Here is a 20,848-nt window from a genome sequence, read left to right on the forward strand (position 1 = left end):
TACTTTTATTCTTCATTCCATAAAGTTATTTGCACTGGATATTCAGAAATTTTATTCAAGTAAGATTGGTGATACCTTATAAATATAATTAGAATTTTTCCAAAACATTATTCAAACAAATTTTCCTCCAATTTGCAATAACCAGAAATGTGTTCTATGTTGAGCTCCGTGCTCAGTCAAGTCTTTTTATAAGGGATAAACATAGTGGTTTTCTGAAATGAAATCCCCACTCAGGGAGTGTATTTTTAAATATGTGCACATAATTTTTTTTAACTAGTCATAAATTGTTGTTTTTTAAATAAAAACAATTCCAAATATTTTGAATTTAGTTCCCAAACTCAAAAAACACGACATTTTGCATATCTAGTGTTAATATCAAGTCGAAAATATGTAAATAAATAAATATATATATTCTGGATACCCTTAAAGCGTGAAAGAAACCTATAAAAAATTGTCTGTATTTTTTCCTCACAGTATGACATGAAGTTAGACTAAACATGTCCTATTTTAAGAACCAGAAATTGTAATGTCAAAATTACTTAATTTTGAGAATTGTTTTTCTTTTACTACAAATTTTGAGGTTCCCGTAGACAAGACTACTAATCTTTAAACAATATAGCACATAAACATGAATACAAACTTTGAAAGCAATAACACCCAAAAATAAAAAGCAAAAACTGTATAGTTGTGAAGAAAAAAGAAAAGTGCTGGTTTAATTGTTTTCACTTAGAGCGCAGCTGACGTCACTTCCTTTCGCTTTACGTGTTTTGTCTAAGGCAGGCAGGGTAGAAGTCAACGTCAGGTAAGAAAACAACAACAGACTTTGCTGTTTCTGAAAGTTTAACGTACCGTGTAACATTTCAGAGTTGCCAAATGGTTGGTGTATTAGTCAGGTAAACGATATGGAAAGCTTACACTCGAATTGTTTTGTGAGCGTAGATAGGTTGACGGCTAACTTAGCCTGCTAATGTTAGCAACACAATTAACGTCATGGTTAGCCAGGGTAAACATCTCTCAGACGGGTGTTTCTTTCATTTATCTCCTCAAACTGTGTGAACACATTGTCGTTAAAATCTGTATTTTACAAGTTTATGGTATAAAAATCTAACTTTGGCGGTTTGGTGCTGTATTATTAGATTAGCCTGCTGTATTTAGGATCGTGATAATGAATGAAGTCGTTAACTGGAACAAAGAAGCCAAAACAAAGCAGTGGAGCAGTCGCGTGTTTACTCTCCTACTGGTCAGCAGTTCTGTTGTCATTCTAGACCTATGCTGCTTTGTTTAAAAAGTTAAATCACGGGTTACAGTGGGTTAGCCGTGTCCTGGTTATGATTGCTTCCTGCTGAGTACACGTTATATCATGGCTGAATTATAACAGGATCCATTGGAGGTAATTCAGAGAATAAAGGCTCAGGATTTCTCCTATCAGTTAAATCTAAAAAATCCCTGTTAATAATTATAAAATGGACTTTAGTTCAACACAATCAGCATGACTTCACTGGAAGGGAGGGACTCCCAGAGCTTTGCCCGGACTGTTCTAAATGTTAGTAATAAACTCAGAAATAAAATGTTAATTGTGTTAAATGTCAAGACATCTGTATTTCTTTTTACAAGCATTTTATTTTGGGTTAAAATGAATGATCTATCTCACACTGTTTCAGTATTATGCAATAATAAAGACAGAAGAAGTAGAAAAAAAACTTACTTGGAAAAAAACTTGGATTTGTTAAACAAACTGTAACAAATCCACCAGATTAGATGCTGGACCTGAATAAATAGAAAAAATCTCTCAAAGACAACTATAATAGCCCAACATGTTGATCACACTAGTCTTGTGGATATTCAGTTTAATTGTAAAATTAATTAAATTCATGCTTTTCTTCTTATTTGTGGCTGTGGATGAGTATATCCATAGGTTTTGAGAGATATTTAACACAAAGATTTGTGTTAAATATCTTTGACATTGCATACTTTTTGCAGGCGAGATGTTGCGGCTTCGCTGTAAGACCAAAAACGGGAGCCACATAATGCAAGGTTTGACTCACCAGTCCTGCGTCCAGGAGCTGAAGAGCAAAGTGGAGGAGTTAACAGGGATCCCATGCAATGTGCAGAAAATAATGGTTGGTTACCCGCCATCCAGCCTTGATCTCCGAAATTTAGATGCCCATTTAAAAGATTATCCCATCAAATCAGGTATGTTTCACGCGGGAAAAATATACGGATGACATGCTGTCATTAAATCAAATATTTTAATGCTTTTAAAATACTAACACTGATTCAAAGAGGGTAATTTATAAGAATCAGGAATATGCAGCAATGTAATGACATCTATATCTATATATATGTGTCTTTTATACTCTAAACGTATTAGATAGAATTAGTTTGACAAGCGTGTTTTCCAGCTTCTTTTCCTTCTTTTAATTACGAGAATAAAGTAATACTACTACCAAAAGATAGTTGTAGTAGTATGAGAATAAAGAAATACAAGCCGCTTTTTGAAAAATATTGTCTGAGATTTGTAATTTTTTATTCATTTTTTTAGAAAAGAAAGCGAGAAAAAAAATCAGTTAAAATCAGAAATAGAATCTTGAATGAAAAATATGAGATTTTAATTTTTAGGACTAGATCTAATAGAATAGCAATATTACTTTATTACGAGCTAATGTTGGATACCTTTATCCAATATAATCTTTCTTTGTTCCTTTTCAATCAGTTTGGTAAAAAAAAAAAAATCAAGCGTTGGGTTATTGTATCATTCTATACAGGAGACACACTCATTGTTGAGGAGGAGAAGAACAAGTTGAAACCTCAGGATCATCCCATAGTGAAAGCGCCCCACTTGGAACTCTCTCCTGTGCTGGCACGTCGAGTCGTCCCAGCAGACAACTCCTGCCTCTTTACTAGTGTGAATTATGTAGTCGAAGGAGGTGTGTATGACCCCGCTTGTGCCCCCGAAATGCGCAGCCTTATAGCTCAGATAGTGTCAAGTGACCCTACAGCTTACTGTGAGGCAGTCCTGGGAAAAACCAACGAGGAGTACTGCGCATGGATAAAACGTGACGACACCTGGGGGGGAGCCATTGAGGTGTCCATCCTGTCCAAGTTTTACCAGTGTGAGATCTGCGTGGTGGACACCCAGACAGTTCGGGTAGATAGATTCGGAGAGGATGCTGGATACCACAAACGCGTGCTGCTTATCTACGACGGCATCCACTATGACCCTCTGCAAAAAGAGGTTCCCCATTCCGAGACCCCACCTCAGACTATCTTCTCTACCACTGATGACATCATTTTGGCCCAAGCCCTTGAACTGGCGGACGAGGCCCGCCGCAAGCGTCAATTCACTGATGTTAACCACTTTGCATTGCGCTGCATGGTGTGCCAGACGGGCCTGGTGGGACAAAAGGAGGCCCGTGAGCATGCCAAGGAGACAGGCCACACCAATTTTGGTGAAGTGTGAAAGCTGTATTATCTTCTCTTCCTTTCACAGATACGACCACCTCCAACTCCTGTGCCCTCATGTCTGGCAAAGTCTGTTGGCCTGCTTGTGTTATCCTCTACCTCACATTATCCTTTGACATATTTGGAGAATCCTCAGACACTGTGTTAAGCCTCTAATTGGTTCAGTATTACCTTCTAACTGCTGAAAGCTCTTAAGGTCAAAAATGCTACTGTAGTACTCTGTTACTAATCCATCTTGTGGGTCGGTAATGGGTCGTTTCAGATATTTTCAGTGGAGTGAAGTTATATATGCAAACAATTCTTAGGATTTGTTTTGGTCTGCTGAGATCACTCATCTCATTGATGGAACCAATGTGGCTTATGCTTCAAGTTGAAAATGCACCAAATTGCCGCTACTTAAACCGCAACTGACCAAACTTACTTTGTACATGTCTCTGCAAAGGGTTGAGAACAACGACAAAGAATTATTTGTACAGAGACGTGATCTGATTCACTGTTGTCTTAAACACAGCACAGCAAGTATGACTGTTATCCATGTTGGTTCTATAGTATTGTTTTTCTGTTTGCAGACAGATGTCAGAATTTAATTGGTCAGATTATTTGTCTAGCTTCAGATATCTAGATGTTGAGCACAAGTAATGTGTTTTATTGCTAAGATAGAGTCATACATCTGCAAATGTGCTGTTTATGACATCTGTCTGAATTTATGGAGCAGTTGACATTAAGATTTAATAAACACGTTTTAAATGAAAATATTATACAGCAAAGTGTGTCCAAATTAGCTCAAGTACGTCCTTTTTGTTATTGGCGTGAAGATTGCCATTGACCAGTGATCTTGTTTTGTTTAAAATAACAAAGGTGCTGTAAACTCATTTTACAAAATGTGTAGCTCATGATTTATTTGATTGGTTTAACAGGTTCACAGGAGTTTGTAATTCTGGCTTAAATATCATGCTGTGAAAGTTTTTTGTATTTTTGAACTGCTGCACATTTAAGAGGAAAAAAAAAACAAATGTATTAAAAGTGTGTAGTTTAACAGTGTGAGAGGTGTGGTCTAGAAATCTTAACTATAAGGTGTGTATGAGATCAGCTTTACTCAGTAATGTTTTCTTCTTTTTTGCTAATTAACCTTAACTGTTTACTTTCTGATCTAATATTTAAGGGATTTTTGTTGTTCCAATTATGATTTCATTCACTATTAGGTTTAACCCTTTAACTTCTAACGCAACATAAAACTGTACCTGCTTCTGTGTTGATGAGACACTTAAGGTCTTAGTATTTGGTGCATGTTGACTTACGTTTGCCGCTCTTCTACTGTACATTTTGCACAACTGGAGCATGTTCTCACATTTTATGATTAAGTCAGGCATCATTGCTTTGCATGAAATTACACTAATTTAATAACCAGGTCAGAGAAAGTTTATTTGGAGGTAATTTAGTTTTTTGTTTCTTCAGACAGTTCTCTTGTTGCCCAACATTGCGTTCAACCAGTATTTCTTTTTTACACTTTTGTTATGACAATATTGGTACTGAGTTGTTGCCAAAATGGTAAGTTTGACTGTGGAAGGATTGATTTAATTTAATTTAACTTTTTAAACATCAGTGTGGTGGTGGTGATGAGTTGGGTATGATGAAATATAACACAAACTAGAGTTGTATTTTTTATGTGTGTTGTGCATCATTTACATTTTGTAGTTTGTTTAGCAATGATTCTGGGTTAATGAGCATGCATAAGGTAATTAACTTTATGCAAGCTCATTAATGTCTTGTTTGTATTCACCAGGTTTTCATGACTAACAACAACAATGAATGTGGCACACAAAGCACTATGGAATAACTGGGTTTACTTGATTTATTTTTTTTTCCAGTGTTGTCACAAATAAAAGTTATAGCCAAGAGCGTTGTCTTGAGTTTTATTGTATAAACAAACAATTCACGGTCACAGTTGTGGTTTAGGATGCATTAGTCTTGCAGTAGGGCTCCACAGTGACGCCGTTGGTATCATTGTAGCAGTAAGAAGGTCCAGGATTCAACTCCCAGTCTCTGACCTTTTTTCATTAAGGCTGCATGTACTTCCTGTGCATGTGTGTGTGTTCTCTCTGGGTACGCCGGTTCCTTCCACAAAAATGACTGTTAGGTTAATTCTCCAAATTGCCATAAGGAGTGTGTGTCTCAGTCAAGAAGAGATTTCTAGTAAAGATTTTCGGTGAGATTTACAAGGCATAGATTGCAGCTAGTGTCAATTTCTTTAAGAGCCATAATACAGATGTATCCAGGTCATGACTTGCAGCTATTTTATCAAGCCACTCCTCAATCAGCCAGTATCTGTTTTAATAACCATTGCATCATTGTATTTGATTGGCCATAAAATTTGGCTGGGTGAATCCTCATGGAGAAATATTGGGTGACTCAGCAGAGTCACAAATTGATCTGTATTAAAACTTTTCTGTTGGTCAAAGGAGAAACGCTATTAATTGCTTTAGCTGCATGGTCACCCATATTACCAGAAATAAAAATAAGGAATATTTCACTTACTGTAATGAATCTACACATATGTTGTTTTGGTTTTAATGTTTTAATTAAGCTATTTTGGAAGAAAAAAAATTAAAACCTTTTAATATTGTGTTCTCTGATAGCTGTATATTTTTAAAAAAAATATAACCCATATTTTCTCACAATAAGGAAGGTGTTTGTCACTGCCTGTTTTAAGTCATAGTGAGATTACACCACGTTATTTTAAGCTACCCTCACTTAATAGGATTCAGGTTTTATTCAATCGCTGTTTGACCAACTGCAGCAGTTACCACTGCTAGAGATTAAGATCAAGAGGTGCAATCACTTTTTCAACCCAAACAAATTGATCTGTTTTCTATCCCACATATAATAAAGGAATAATAGTTATTTTTCTTAAACTTTAAATGATTTTTGCAAATTATTGATTTGCAAATCTTTTTGAGAACGTCGTATAACATTTTAGTACCTCTACAAACCGATGACAGGGGAAAAATCGACTCATGGGAGGGAAGAGCGGCTGACATTAAATCACACTATTTAAAGCACTTTAATATAATTAGTTTATTGTCAAATAAACTCTATAAAAACCTAGACTCGAACCTGCTGACCCTGAAACAAAACAGACAATTGTTTATAAAATGACGCCGACAGCCTTGCGTGCCTCGAGGATAGTGCTGCCATCTGATTGGCTGAGAGCTTAGAGCTCAAAGTCCATGCAGGTGTTTTCAGATCCTCGCGCTTACCTCGCGCACAATTGAATGCGGGCCGGAGGATGACTGTCCTACTTGTGGGCTGCGCGAGGACTCAGACAGGTAGGCATCATTATCACTTAATGCTAAACATCACTGTATTAGCTGGCTATTGTCATACATCCATGTGTATAGGTAAATAATTCAGTTCATTAATATATTTAATTATCTTCATGAAATAAACTACATGTTTCAAACCACTTTCAGCGACTTCTACTTAGAATATTTTACTCTGTTGACAGTTCAAGTGACAATCAGGTCACTACCTCGGTTTTAGCTATATCAAAGTTTTACATTGTTGGGTTCTTAATGATCAGTGGATGTTCTAATGAATATTGTAGCACACATTATGAAAGAGTGCAAAAATGGACTTAGGCCCTAATTAAAACTTAGATGCAGATTTATTGCTGTCCTGGGAAAACCAAAAAGGTTGATGTTGCTTATTACATAACTCCCTTGAGGCAGTTAAATTTATTGCTGTATATAGAACATTATGGTGGTAGCCATATTCTTGTTCTGTGAGTAATAAAAGTATCTGTGTTGAGATAAAGGCTTGGTGAATTACATTTTTACAATGCAGATGAATTAAACAAACAGAAAAGTTATAACTCTATGGTAATAATTTAGAAAAAAATGTGACTTCCCAAAATGAAATTTAGTAAGTTGTTTTGGGGTATTTGCCACAGGTTATGTCAAACTAAACCTTATCAACATATCAACAACTATGTATTGTTCAGAATTATACATTGAACTATTTCTACAGTACTACAGATAAGCCCCAGTACCTACTTATGTGGCAATAGGGCCTCGGAAGTTTTACAGACTTGGATTGACATACCAAAACTTGCACAGTGAACACAAGTGCTTTTGTGCCTTCGATGTTTTTGTGGGTCTGTCCTGCTGCCCTTGCCTCAGGTGCTGAAATGCATCCCAAGGTTTGTTGGTGAGTGTTGCCAGGTTCATACTGAAGGGTCTTTTACACTAAATCTGCAGCACTATCTGGGAAATAGCAACATTAACGCACATCTTTAGCTTAAAATGGCATTGCTCTCGTAAAAATGTAACACATCTTAGCAGTAGTAATGCCTACCATTTACACTAAAAAGGATTAAGATAATAACATGTGTAAACTGAATATAGAATAGCTCTCTGTAGTCCATTACTGTCACCCTCCACTTCCTCTGAAACTGATCCAGTAAAGTAAGATTAGGAGTGCCATGTGTGCTGTAATCCAAGTCACATGCGCTGGGCAGGACAGGAGCTATCTATCAAACACTAAGGTATGATAGCCTGGTATTCTTTGAAATTGGGGTTTTATAGCTGGAAAATTTCTGTGCATGTGAGTCACTCCAGTGTTGCAGAAAATATTTCCTCTTGAGGAAATAGAGACAACTTTCAGTGAAACTGGTAAAGGAAATACATTTAAACAGTCTAAGACTAAACGAGTTGTGGGCAGACTGACAATATGTAATGTTAAAGCATAAACCCAAGATTATATTTTGGATACAACTTTAGTTAATCTTGCAGATTATGGTTATTATCATAAAGAGTCAGAGTCCTTTACAAGTTAAAGTAAGTTATCAGACAATAATAAAATAACACCAACTACAAGAGTAATTTAAAATGGGTCACATGCATCACTTTACTTTATGATCTCCCTGATGTGTCATTTTACATTTTAAAACTTTTATGTAATCAAAAAATAAGACTATGCCTAACCTTTAGTTATTCAACTCTAAAAGTCAGTCCAGCATAATCAAGCTGATTTTAAGATCCAAGATTGCTGCTCTGCACGTACTGTTTAAAAAATAATTCACATGATTGTCATATTTATTACCAGGTTTAGTTCAGTCACTCATAAAGACTTTCTGTTTATGAGTCAATTATTCACAGTTTCAGGATATGATATTGATTTGTTTTATGCTATTATTATTTTTAGAGCAAAGCAGATGATGAATCAATGATGAATTAAGGCAAACCAATATTTACAATGAGTGCATATTTCCCTTTGTTTTCTTGAAAAGATTTTTAAATTAATCATTAATATAGCAGCGGTTGTGCAACTAAACAATGCTTACACAATTTTTCAGGTCAGCAGATAAGAAAGGGTAGATCGGTCTTAGAGGAAGACAAGAATAAGAAGTCTGCAGTAATGAACATGAGTAACATCTTATAAATGGCCCCACAGTGGTTTTATGTCGACCACACAGTAGGGTTCAATTTCAGATACGCACAGCAGCAAACCTGAATTATTTTCCACACAACATCTATATCTTACAAGGATGAAAGCTGTAAACAGTATGCAGTTTTAATGTACAGTTTTAATTTGTTGACTATTACAGAAGAAAAAAAATCTATGTCACAGATATTTACATTAGATATGACTTGGACTGTTATTGCATGTCTTTAACAAACAATGACAGATTACAAGCAATTTTAAGTAGCTGTCTCTCTGATAGTAAATCTTATTTGCATGAATACATTTTGTCGTTGCCTTGTTCACTTTCTTGATTTAAACTCTTTCTACAGATGAAAACAACATTGTGTGCCACTGACTAAAATGCCCAAAAGCGATACCTGGCCTGGCGGCACTGAATCAGCAACAATGAATGGCATGGAAAGTGCTGGTAGCTGCGACAGCGTTGTCAGCGCAAACTCTGGCTTTGTACGTTTTGCCTCCAAAACCTAAAAATCTTTGTGCTCATTTTTCAAAGCAGCTAGAAATATTAAGACCATAATGCTACATAATGTCTTTGGGTTTTTTTAGTGTTTGTTGTTTTGTATTTGAGGTTTATTATCTTTAGGTCATCATTCATGTTTATATTATGTTTGCTTCATGAGTTCATTTGTGTTTCAGAGTGAAGATAGTCTAGAGCATCTTTCTGCAGAAGAGAAGGCCTGTTTAATGTTTTTGGAGGAGACTATTGAGTCTTTGGATAATGAAGACGATAGTGGACTCTCTCATGATGAACCTGAACAACTTCCCGCCTCTGGAAACATTTCAGCCAAACTGGCTGACCTGTCTCTTTCTCTGGCCAAAAGCAATGTCAACAGTGAGTTCATTTTTTAGAGCATGTCAGATTATGATTCAGTTTTGACTGAGTCCTCTAACAAAGGAAAGCTTGTATTTTGGGTGTAAAACCTGCACTTGTTTGCGTTTCAGGCTCACATAAACCAAGTAACCAACCCATCAAGAAAAATGTTGACACCAAACACATGCAGAGCTACCTTGTTCCAACACCTCTTGTTGTGGCGAGCGGTTCTCAGTGTTCTGTTCCCAGTACCAAATCACTCACTCCTGTAGACAAATCAGCATCTCCTAAGTCTCAGTTCAGATCCAAGCACAACAAACCAGCCCCCAGTCACAACGAGAAACGTACTGCTCCCCCAGTACCTTCAGAGGTTAATGTGATACCGTCTTCCACAAAACCCAGAGAAAACTCAGCCAAGCCAACTGAAGGCCCTTTAACAAGAGGACCTCTATCTTATGATGCACTAGTTCATTTGCGGAGAAATGCCTCCCAGAGGAAGACACCTTTATGTCCAACAGTTGATCACACTATAGACTTGGACAGACAGTGTCCAACACCACTGGAAGGTTCAAAATTGGGAAATGTCACAAAACCTGATAAATCCCTCTCAGACATGAACAAGCCCAAGGCATTACCTCCTGTTGTGCCCCCAAAACCTAAAAAAATACCTGCCAACATATATCCAAAAATTCAAAATGAATCCATGACAGCAGAACTTTCAGAAAGTGTCAAACAAGCAACAAATCCTGAGGTAGTGAGACTGGAAGCTTTGCAGAAGCTCGGCCTCCTGAAAGGACACAAGCATGAGGATGGAGCAAAACCTCTCTCTAAAAAACCTGCAAGAGATCCATCAGACCCAACAAGAAACCCATCGTTCTGTTCCTCTCAAGAGAAAACAGAACCCAAGAACAGGCCTCTGAAGAACAGTGCTAGCGTCCATCAGCCATCCAAGGAAGAACAACAGCCTGTTTTATTATTACATGTTCAGTCTCAATCCAGTGGGTTGAAGACAGAAGGTTTAGAGCACTCCGCTAAACAAGACAACTACAAAAACAAGGGAAAGTACCCACAGCACAAATTGTATGGCAAGTCAATGAAAACCACCACCACATCTCAGTCTTCATCCGACACCCCTGTAGACTCAGTGGGTTACACTGCGATGATGGTGCCTGGAGTGGGATCAGATCGAAAAGAGGCTCTCCGAAAACTTGGTCTGCTAAAGAGTTAAACCTTGCATATAGCTTAAGTGTGTCTAACTGAAAGGATTTATGAGTGTTTGAGTATTACATGGGAACTTTGAGCATTCCAACTCTTTACAACGTAAGACTCATTTGTAAAGAGAACACTTCTTTAAGTTCCAAAAATCATTCAAAATATGCCTTGCACATTTCAAACCCATTCTTTTCTGTATATTTTTCTCAAGATAATGTTATCTAAATCAAAAATAAGTATGTATTGTAATATTCAGCTTGATACAGCAAAAAATGAGGCAACCAAAAACTAAATCAGCCTAATTGTGAATAAGGAGCATTGCCCTAACTGACAATTGTTGATTGTTCACTTTTCACAGATGTGCCTGAAGAAGAGTTGTTGCAGCTTTTATTTGTTTTTGGGATTTTGTGAAGTATGATTTTGCAGTTGTTCATTAATTAACTGCAAAATGAATCCCAAATACTTGATTACCAAGCTATGTTTTTCCGCATGTTTGAGTTACATCGTCTAAGAGAAAGCTGAATTGTTCATGTTTGAATTGGACTGTTAAAAACCAATAAATATATGTAAATGTTTTAATCCTCTGTGTTTTCCACAAATGCTTATGAAAATAAAAATTTGCACAGAATGTACCGCATCTTGAAAGCCTTGTTTATTGTGCTCATTTCAGAATTACATGTTACATCCAACCAGACCACAGAAACAGCAGAGCACATTTTGAGTTTTGCAGTGCAGCTGCAGAGCTGTTAACAAGGAGACTGTTTGGCCTTGTAATTTGATCAACTTACAATAACCTGCAGGCTTTTTGACCTATTTTTCTTTTTTTTTCTGAAACTGAAGAATTCTGTTCTGTACTTTCATTACAGAACATCAGCTAAACTACTCATCTTACAGGCCACTCAGCCACTCACACAGCCTGCTCAGCTGTTCTTCTGTTATCCGATTATCTTGTGGACAACCCCCATGTGCTGCTGAAGATAATCTGTTTTCTCTGTTTTCCTGATACCCCTCACATGGAACTCTTCTGACTCAACAGCTTATGTATTAGCATTGAATAAAGTTGTAATAGTGGCTTGGTGTCTCCGTCTTTTATGTCTGAACAAAAGTTAGGCATCAAATTTTAAAACCGACACAGCTTTAGAGATATGAAGCAATAGATTAAAAAAAAACTAGGACTTTCCTTTTAAAAAAAGCCAAATCTGAGCTCAACACATTTCAGGAAAGACTAAGTTTATCAGTATGGAAAAAGAAGTGGGAATAAAGTGCATCTGCTGCAATGTTAACGCAAGTGATAACAAAATACCCTGACTGGCCACTTTATTAGGTATGAATATGGAAATCCATCAATACCACACTGACAACTCAATGTATTTAGACAAACAGAGCACCAGAATGAGAAAAGAAGAGGATTACAGTGACCAAGAGTTGTGTGGACAAAAATGTCTAGTAGCCTTCCTATCAGCTTGAACCAGTCTGCCCATTTCTCCTCCGACCTCTGATAGGAATAGGAATTCAAATATAACAATTATTATAATCAAAGTATGCTGAATAATATCTCTGAACATTTAACCCTGAAGGAGATGAGCAGACACTGGTGGTGTGTGTCAAAATGGACTAAGCATGCTATAAAAATACAGTAAATCACTATGTAGCATAAATCCAGTTTAATCACAGTAATTCTGAGTGTGCATTTGCTGAGAGAAAGCAAAGGAGAGATATCTATATCAATGTATCTATACTACGGCTCAAAGCTATTTCTTAATAGTTTTTGTCTGAACTAAATGGCACAAGTTACACTGTTAAACAAAAATACAGCCAATTAAATACTAAAGCAACTTAAGTGAGCAAATCAAACTTTTAAGTAATGGGAGGGGGGAATCTGGGATTGTAGTCTTACAATTCCAGATAAAAGATGCAAAAAAGTAGGTTGCTAGCAATAAATATTTTATTTTATCCCAGTATACAAACTCTTTCGAGTCAAAATCAAATGTTTATGAGGTCAGCTACCTGTTTGAAACGCCAAAGTCCCTTTATGTCTCTTCACTATGAATGTGAGACTTGCTTTTTCTGCGCTTCGCCTTCCCATTGGGCACCGAAACTTCCAGAGACTCTAGGCGAAAGGGCCGTGGCAGGACAGGGTCTGACCTGGGAGAGGGGTTCATGTTGGAACCGTTCACAGAATGGTAGCCTGCTGCACCAGTGGAAGAGAATAAGTGAAAGAAAAGGAGAAAAATGGAAGGAAAAAACAAAAGGAAGTAAAATGGGTAATAGTTATCTCTTGCCCCTTTTTCACATTACAATGTACTGTATGTGTTCACTGTAAAGGTAACAATAAATGTAATTTATACTTGATTTTCTAAATAAGCTGACATGGTTTAAGTAATGTTGTAGCTTCATTACAATGTTCCAAAAAAAATTAACACTGAGCTGTTAAATCATGGACAAACAAAACAAAGTAGCACTCTGCTTAAAAGTGACCTATTATGCTTCCTTGAACTAGTTAGGATCATACAAAATATGTTCAAAAAAGTTTTTTTACATAAAATCATTTTTAGATAATGAGATTTTGTTCTGCTCCATTCTGCCAATTTGGAGCTCTATTCAGAAAGAGACGGCCTTACAGCCTCTTGTCACTTTAAATCCAAATAAGTGCCACGCCTCCCAACTCAAGTTTACACTCACACAAAAATGGCTGCAAACAGAAGCACGATTGTAATAATAATAATTACAAATGTTTGTTCTATTTGATGCCTATTGTTCTTTCTATTGAAGTGTTTTTATTATTTTATTGTTGTACCTTTTATTTGAGTTTTGAGAAAGGCTCCTATAAATAAAATGTATCGTTATTATTAAAACCAGCTGACCAAAAATGCTGGTGCTCAGCTTGGGTTGCTAGATAACAGGGCTGAGATTGTCTGGGGTTGCTAGGTAACTGCACAATGTCCATGGAATGTGACTCAACAATCAGGAACTTTTTTGATTTTCCAGATGCCACAAAACATTAACTTGTAGCCAAAAAATGGCTGAGTAGATTTTTTAAGCATGTGGGCTGTTTTTGGTAGCAGTTGAGACCCAACTAGAAGTATAAAACCATGCTAAATATGGATTTAGCATAATCGGTTCCTTTTGCATTATTAATGTCTGAACTGATGATTGACTCACCATGTCCTTTAACAGCATCACCGCTCAGCAGCTGACTGGCTCTTTTTGACTTAAAGTAGTTGCTGGCAATACTCTCACTGCCTTTGCGATCCAGCAATTCCTTGTACCGGTCTTCTTCAACCTGTAAATATAAACATATGCTTGTGTTTTAAAGTTTAATTAACAGTGTGTATTTGATGTCAAAGACGATCTATAAATTCACACACCATAAGTGACTCGGCATGATCAGAACCTGAATCTCTGCGGGATGAAGGATTTGGAGTCACTGCTACAAAAAGCAGAACAAGCAGAAAAAGAAATCTTCAAAAAACGATGGCGTTCCACCTGGGATTTAGTTTAAAAGTGTTTAAAAGTTTCACCATGCCACTGCATCATATTCCTTACCTGAAGGCAGAGTTGTTTTCTGCACCATCACATCTGGCAACTTCCAGGTGGAACTGTCATCATCCCAAACAGCTTCTTTCCTCATGCGGTCCAGGTTGCTGTAGTTGCAGTCTCGGCGTACCAGTGGCACCATGCGCTCCAGCAGGCTGTTCAGCAGCTGGCCTTCCCTCTCAAGCCGGCGAATGTTTGCCAGATAATCGTTCCTCTCCAGTTCAAACTCCGCCTGGAGGTCACGGATCTCCAGTTTGGCTGCTTTCAACTGTTACAACAAAATAATTTAATCTTGGCTTAGTTATCCAGTATAAATAACATGTAAACTGTGGTATGTATAATTTAATTTTGGACACAATAATAAAACATTAAAAGCTCAATCAGCTCCAGGCTTGATTCCTTTTAAATTTCACAGAAGTTCTTCAAGTTCTGCCCCTGAAGCCACTGCCACCCACCTTGCCCTGGACTCTGGACAGTATTTGGCTTTTGGCATGAACTTCTTCCTGGATTGAATTGTACACATTCAATAACACACTGTCACTCTCCTCACTGTCTTCTGACAGTGCGCTGATGAGCTGGGCCTTTCTCTGATCTGCGAACTTCTTCCTCTGCCGATGTCTCTGCTGTAACTCATTGTTCCTGGCCTGCTCCCCTCCTATTACTTCCTGTTCTAGTATCTGTAGTCTTGAGAGATAAAGGAAGAAATAAATCATCAGAACAACAGTATATTTAGTACCTAGCAAAAGTATTAACACCCTTAACCCCATTATTAATATAAGAACCGCAACAATCAAAGTATTAATTTGGAATGCTATGTAATGAATCAACACATGCATATTAGTGAAGTGAAAAAAGGATACGTGGTTTTAAAGATTTTTAGTTTTTGAACACACACACACCTTTTTGAGTGTAGTTAACGACTAAACTGAGCATTCCCCCCACATATCTGCTCTGTCTTTTCGTGTTACAAACTGCAAATGGGATGTCTTCTTGTTTCAAAAATTATCTTTTTCTTAACTTTTCTTCAATAAAGCCCAGATTTTTCTATTGATGTTCTCTAACAAACTTCCAATACCTTCACATAACAGCTCTATTCATATTACACACAGCTGAAATTTGCAGCACTAATTTACATAGCAAGTGGAGGTCTCCTAAAGGCAAGTAGTTGAACCAGATTAATTATCAATATAGAACACACAAAATTTTGTAAATAAAGTACACAATATAAAATTTGAGATAAGCCCTCGTACCTTTCCAGTACATGTTTCTGGTCCAGAGGCTCATTTGATTTGGTATCATCTGAGTACGTGAGCTCATTTCCAGCTGGATCTTTTTGAGTGCTGACTGCAGCACAAGACGCATCAGGCTGCCTCAGCAACATGATGACACACAGAAAAGAAACTGGATTTATTGTTATGTGGGGAGGGGGAGGGGGTCTTTATCCCTTTCGGAATTACATCTGGGCTTTTTATCATTCACAGTCACATTAGAATGACCATACCTTTCCCAGTGAAGTGGTTGTAGAGAGACTGATTTGATCAGTGTTGGGTGTGCTCTCTTTCTCTTCATCTTGAGCTTTACAGCTGGAGCTCACTTATGTTGAAAAAGATTTAAATTTAAATGTAGCAGAGGCTTAGTAAGTCACAAAAGAGGAACATCATCATCCTCCTGTACAGATATATTGTAAAAGGAAAGTGTAAGAAATGTTCCCTTTACCTTTCATAGGGTCAGAGCTCCCCCTGCTGGTTTTGGCATTCTCCAGATTAGACAGCTTTGATTCATATGAGCGCTGCAGAGCAATAATGTTTGCCTGCAGCTTTGCTTTGGACTCCTTCTCTGCATTGTACTCGGCCTGCAATTTTGCCAGCTTTTCTTCGTACTCCTGTGGAGACAGTAGAAGAAGAACCATCAATCAACTGGTTGTTGTGTAACAGCTGCTTTAATGTGCAATGATATATCTGTGTGGGAATCGTCTGTTTGCCTCTTTAATCTTTTCCTTTGCTTCATCAGCATTGGGTGGCAACTGTGAAAGAGCATCTGCAGGCTGATCAGACAGAAGAGCTGTAGAAAAATTTAAAGGAAAAAGGTAATTAAAAACAGACTTTCTCCTACAATTTTCCTTTGTATTACTTTTTATTATTATTCAATTTTAAAAACATGCATACAAAGTATTGAAAAACTGTATAACTTCTTACAGATATATATATTTTTTTGTTCTCTTTTACACATAAACGTTTCAGGTCCTTAAACACATTTTGATAGCAAACAAAAACAAATCGTTTTTTTCTGTCACCGTATGGTGGTGGTAGTGTGATGTATGGAGTGGTATAGTCAAAGTCTGGATTAAATCCAGACTATCTTATCTTAAAGACAAGATATAATTGTCTTTAAGCAAGACAATTATATTCAAAAACCCTTCTAGTGGGCTGAAATAAAACAATTTTGCAAGGAAGAGTGAGCCAAATTTCCCCAAAATTTCGTCAAGTTACAACAAATAATTGACAGCAGTGATTTGAAGTTGTCAACTGCTTTTTTCTGTAAGAGGTTAACTTGTCATTTATATATTTAGGTTAATTTTGCTTGATATAAAAATGTAACGATCTGAAACATTTAATTGTAAAAGAAGACAAAAAAACTTTACAAGGCACGGCAGCTCTGTAATCAGGTTTTATACTAAAGGTCAGAGATACCTAGCTGGCCTGAGACGAGGGTCCGCAACTTCTTGATCTCCTCCTGATACTCTCGCAGCAGAGCATCCTTGGGGTCTTCGTTGATTCGAGGTCTGTTCTGGATGCTCTTGGCCCGGTTTGCATAGCGCAGAGTACTCAGACTCTCCTCATAGTTGTTATCAGCAGGTGAGAGGCAGGCGATCATCAATGTCCGTGTGTTTCCTCCCAGAGAGTCCTGCAGCAGTCTGGTCAACTTGGAGTCCCGGTAGGGGATGTACTTGGAGCGGCCGACCACCAGGGCAGAGATGACATTGCCCAGAGCCGAGAGGGAGAGATTGATCTTTGTGGCCTCACGGAGTCGCTCTCCAGTGGCACCAGTTTTAGACTGACGCTCACTTCCTGCCAGGTCTACAAGGTTAAGTTTGCCTGCTCGTATATGATCTTGACCGGCTGGATCTGAATATTTGGTTAATAAAAAAAAAGAAAGAAAAATCCAGAAAAAATTATCTGTCTTCAAACAAAATAAAATCAACTAGTGAAGCAACTTTAAAATCATGCCACAGCATAGAAATATAAATGTTTAAGAACAGCAAAGTAAGATCAAAATAACACAAATGAGATAGGGCTTAGTCAAAGTCTTTGTATAAATGATTGCATATTTACCAGTGTTACAGATCTCCAAACGGATGGTGAAAATAGAGTGGGAACGGGAGGAGTCTTTATTCATCAGCGTGCAAGCCACTGCCCGGTTCTTCCAGCCTTGCTCCATGATTCTTTCACATTCCCCTACGCTGTGCACCGTGAGCATGGTGAGGTCCGGCACATACACCCCACGCTCCGGGTGCTCTTTCAGCTAGCCATTCAAACAGCGTAATAAAAACACACACTTAATACAACTCCATTATCCTCTTAAAACACCTTGACCTCTCCAAAATACTTCAGTTCATGTTACTATGGCAACATGAGCAGTAAGTGTTGTGCATAGATATCAAGACACAAATAAGCAAATTGGTTATAATTATAAGTACATATAAGTGAATTACAATATCACCAGAATTTTATTTCAGGGATTGTTTTAAAAATTAGATGATTATGGCTTAATAATATGTCAGATTATGGCTTACAAATCCAGTAAAAAATAAAAATATATTTTAATAAAGAAATTTGGGCCTATTGAAAAGTATCCTTATATATTTGGTCCAGGGGATTTTTTTTAATGAATTGTTACGTAGGTGTTTTTCATAGCATGGCGGTCATCAACAAATGAAATGGAATAAGAAATAAATCTAATTTTAAAAAATATTAAATTGACTTTACTTTATAAAGAGCACTTTGCACCACTACACAACAGTTCAATCCCTAGTTAGCTGCAGGTAAGATGTTTTTATAATATTGCAATTGGTTCAGGAAATGCTAATATGAGGAACAGATGATGTGTGTAAGATTTAACTTTAACTAGCTTTGCTTCACAATCACATACATTGTATCCATACAATGCATACATTGTGCAAAAATGCACAATGAATGCATTTTAAGCGCATTTTTTCCTTCCACTCAACTTTCCAATAACATATGTGAATATCGATCTTTTAAAACAACCAGCTTCTACAGCAATGGCATTTTTACCCTGGTGTAATTGACAGTCTGCTGGACAATGTCAAGTCAGCAATCTTCCCCATGACAGTATAGCCATAATAACATGATCACAATTTAGATCACACTTTAGTTGTAGAAATGTCTCTTTTCTTCTTATTGATCTGATACAACATTTTTTGAGAAACTCGATTTTTATTGTGTGTAAACAATAACCATCACAACAGGAATAAATGTTTGAAATATATGCACAAATTTGTTACAACAAAGACTAACCTCATGTTTCTGTTTGGTGTTACTTCCCAAAAGGTCTCTTACTTCCTCATTGTAAATCTCCAGGTACGAGGCCCTCACAAGGAATTTTGTGTTTTCAGCACACTGTCTTGCACACAAATAGTAAGCACAGTTACTCTTCCTAAGCAAACACAGCTTAGGCAAGTCTGGACAATAACTATAACTAAGTGTGCTCGATACATGCCCAATGCCCCTGTTTGTTGTTTTAGGAAAGACTAAAAAAAATAATTAAATCTGAGACATAGCTACAAAAAAAAGGAGTTCTCAGCCATACCTGAATGCTCTCAAAAATGTGCTCAAAAGCTCGTGGTATTACACCTTTCTGAGTTGCAGGTTCAGACACCCCCTGCATGGTGAAAGATTTTCCACTTCCAGTTTGCCCGTAGGCAAAAATTGTGCCATTGTATCCCTCAGTAACACCCTGCATAAATACATCTGTGTTAAAGGATCACACCACAGTTGCGACTTTGATGCAATCATGAGGTAAGGTGACTGAGAGTATCAAGTAACAAGCATGTGACCTACTGTTATTCATTATTCATTTATTTATAGCTGCTTACCTCAATCAAAGGATAGGCAATCTCGTTGTACAGCTGCTCAGTAGTTTGATTAATGTAGTAGGTCCCGTCAAAAGTGAACTGTTTGGGTGGCTCATCCTGTGCCCCTGGCTTTTCAATGAAGCACTGGCACCGGTGGACATCCATGGACAGAACCATCTTACAGCAGAGAGTCTTCTCCCTGTCATCCAGCGGCCTGCACCTCGCCACCACCTTAACTGACTCTGAACCCATAGCTTAACATCCACCTCACAGCAGGTGACAATGGGGTTAGAAACGGTTATTGCTAACCGAAGAGAGGAAAAGCTTAGGTCTTATGAAAACCTAGATACTTAATAAAAGTCAGAAGCAACAAGACTCAACGACTGACTGCTAGAAGAATTATATTAACAATTTTCTTCCCGACATAGAGGTTAGCAAATACAGAAGACAGAAATATTTATGCACCTGCTGACCTCGTCAGAAACAGCGTTGGATCCCCTGCTTCTACGTCTCGGGTCTTCCTCTCTTGGTAGCGTTCTAACGTTACCAAGCAACCTTAAAGGCCCAATCCGAGTCAAAACGGCCGAAACGGGCGGCCATCTTGGAAAGGAAGAAAAAGATAGGATACTGTTGCATCCTAAAAGTATTTTATTTAAATTATTACTATTTTTTTTCATTTATGAATAAAACACTCTATTCATTTATTTAATATATATTTATTTGCCCAGTTGTTTTTGTTCAGCCGCAGAAGCATTACAGAATCTGAGCTGCGTGCTACGTCACTGATTGGTTGGGTAGCGGAAGTACTGTCAGTTGGTCAGTTGTAACATTGTAGCTCTGAAAAAGAAGAAGCTTTGTAACGGTTTTCTGTCAGTCTGTGCCCGGCTTCTGAGGAGAACAATATCAAAAGAAAATGCACACAGCGTGGGGCAAATAAAGTTGCCGAAACTGAAGAAGGACTCCTGTCTGTTTCGTGAGTGCAACAATACAAACTTGTAAGTTCCGAGTATTTTTTTAACTTCAATAAGCCTAACAATACTTTAAAATTCATTTTATAACTTTTATATATATATATATATATATATATAAATATAAGAAATCTTAGACTTTAAATCTTAGCTCACAAATGAGCATTAGTGAAAAACTTAGATCTTTTGAAACTTTAGCTTAATCTGAAGTATTTATACACACTGAAACAAGAAATCAAAATGACTATTCTTTTGTAATTTGCTTCTCTGAGAAAAAAA

General features: G+C 37.3%; 3 protein-coding genes across 6 annotated transcripts; 2 read left to right on the plus strand and 1 right to left on the minus strand.

Moving 5' to 3' along the window:
• The first annotated feature begins 717 nt into the window (after positions 1–717).
• On the plus strand, positions 718–5,360 carry yod1 (YOD1 deubiquitinase). Its single transcript, XM_028002720.1, has 3 exons — positions 718–802; positions 1,981–2,193; positions 2,766–5,360. Exons 2-3 carry the CDS (start codon positions 1,986–1,988, stop codon positions 3,458–3,460), a joined length of 903 nt encoding a protein of 300 aa, XP_027858521.1. The 5' UTR covers positions 718–802; positions 1,981–1,985; the 3' UTR covers positions 3,461–5,360.
• A 1,311-nt stretch (positions 5,361–6,671) lies between these two features.
• Positions 6,672–12,039, plus strand: LOC114135426 (specifically androgen-regulated gene protein). Its single transcript, XM_028002717.1, has 4 exons — positions 6,672–6,788; positions 9,255–9,390; positions 9,583–9,778; positions 9,889–12,039. The coding sequence occupies exons 2-4, from the start codon at positions 9,286–9,288 to the stop codon at positions 10,983–10,985; spliced, it is 1,398 nt and encodes a 465-aa protein (XP_027858518.1). The 5' UTR covers positions 6,672–6,788; positions 9,255–9,285; the 3' UTR covers positions 10,986–12,039.
• A 230-nt stretch (positions 12,040–12,269) lies between these two features.
• Positions 12,270–20,788, minus strand: kif17 (kinesin family member 17). Of its 4 annotated transcripts, none has more exons than XM_028002712.1 (15): positions 20,075–20,788; positions 19,623–19,867; positions 19,337–19,483; positions 19,045–19,146; positions 17,839–18,028; positions 17,197–17,631; positions 16,488–16,567; positions 16,223–16,388; positions 16,008–16,099; positions 15,757–15,872; positions 14,962–15,190; positions 14,516–14,774; positions 14,338–14,399; positions 14,132–14,252; positions 12,270–13,160 (listed from the first exon to the last, which is right to left on the minus strand). In XM_028002712.1, exons 2-15 carry the CDS (start codon positions 19,851–19,853, stop codon positions 13,000–13,002), a joined length of 2,391 nt encoding a protein of 796 aa, XP_027858513.1. In that variant the 5' UTR covers positions 19,854–19,867; positions 20,075–20,788; the 3' UTR covers positions 12,270–12,999. The 4 variants fall into 4 exon arrangements, with proteins under 4 accessions (XP_027858513.1, XP_027858512.1, XP_027858514.1 ...); XM_028002711.1 differs by having other exon boundaries at positions 20,067–20,788; XM_028002713.1 differs by having other exon boundaries at positions 12,270–13,157; positions 19,623–20,788.
• Between the last annotated feature and the right edge of the window lie 60 nt (positions 20,789–20,848).

The sequence above is a fragment of the Xiphophorus couchianus genome, chromosome 20 (assembly GCF_001444195.1).
Source record: "Xiphophorus couchianus chromosome 20, X_couchianus-1.0, whole genome shotgun sequence".
In the NCBI taxonomy this organism is placed as follows: Eukaryota; Metazoa; Chordata; class Actinopteri; order Cyprinodontiformes; family Poeciliidae; genus Xiphophorus; species Xiphophorus couchianus.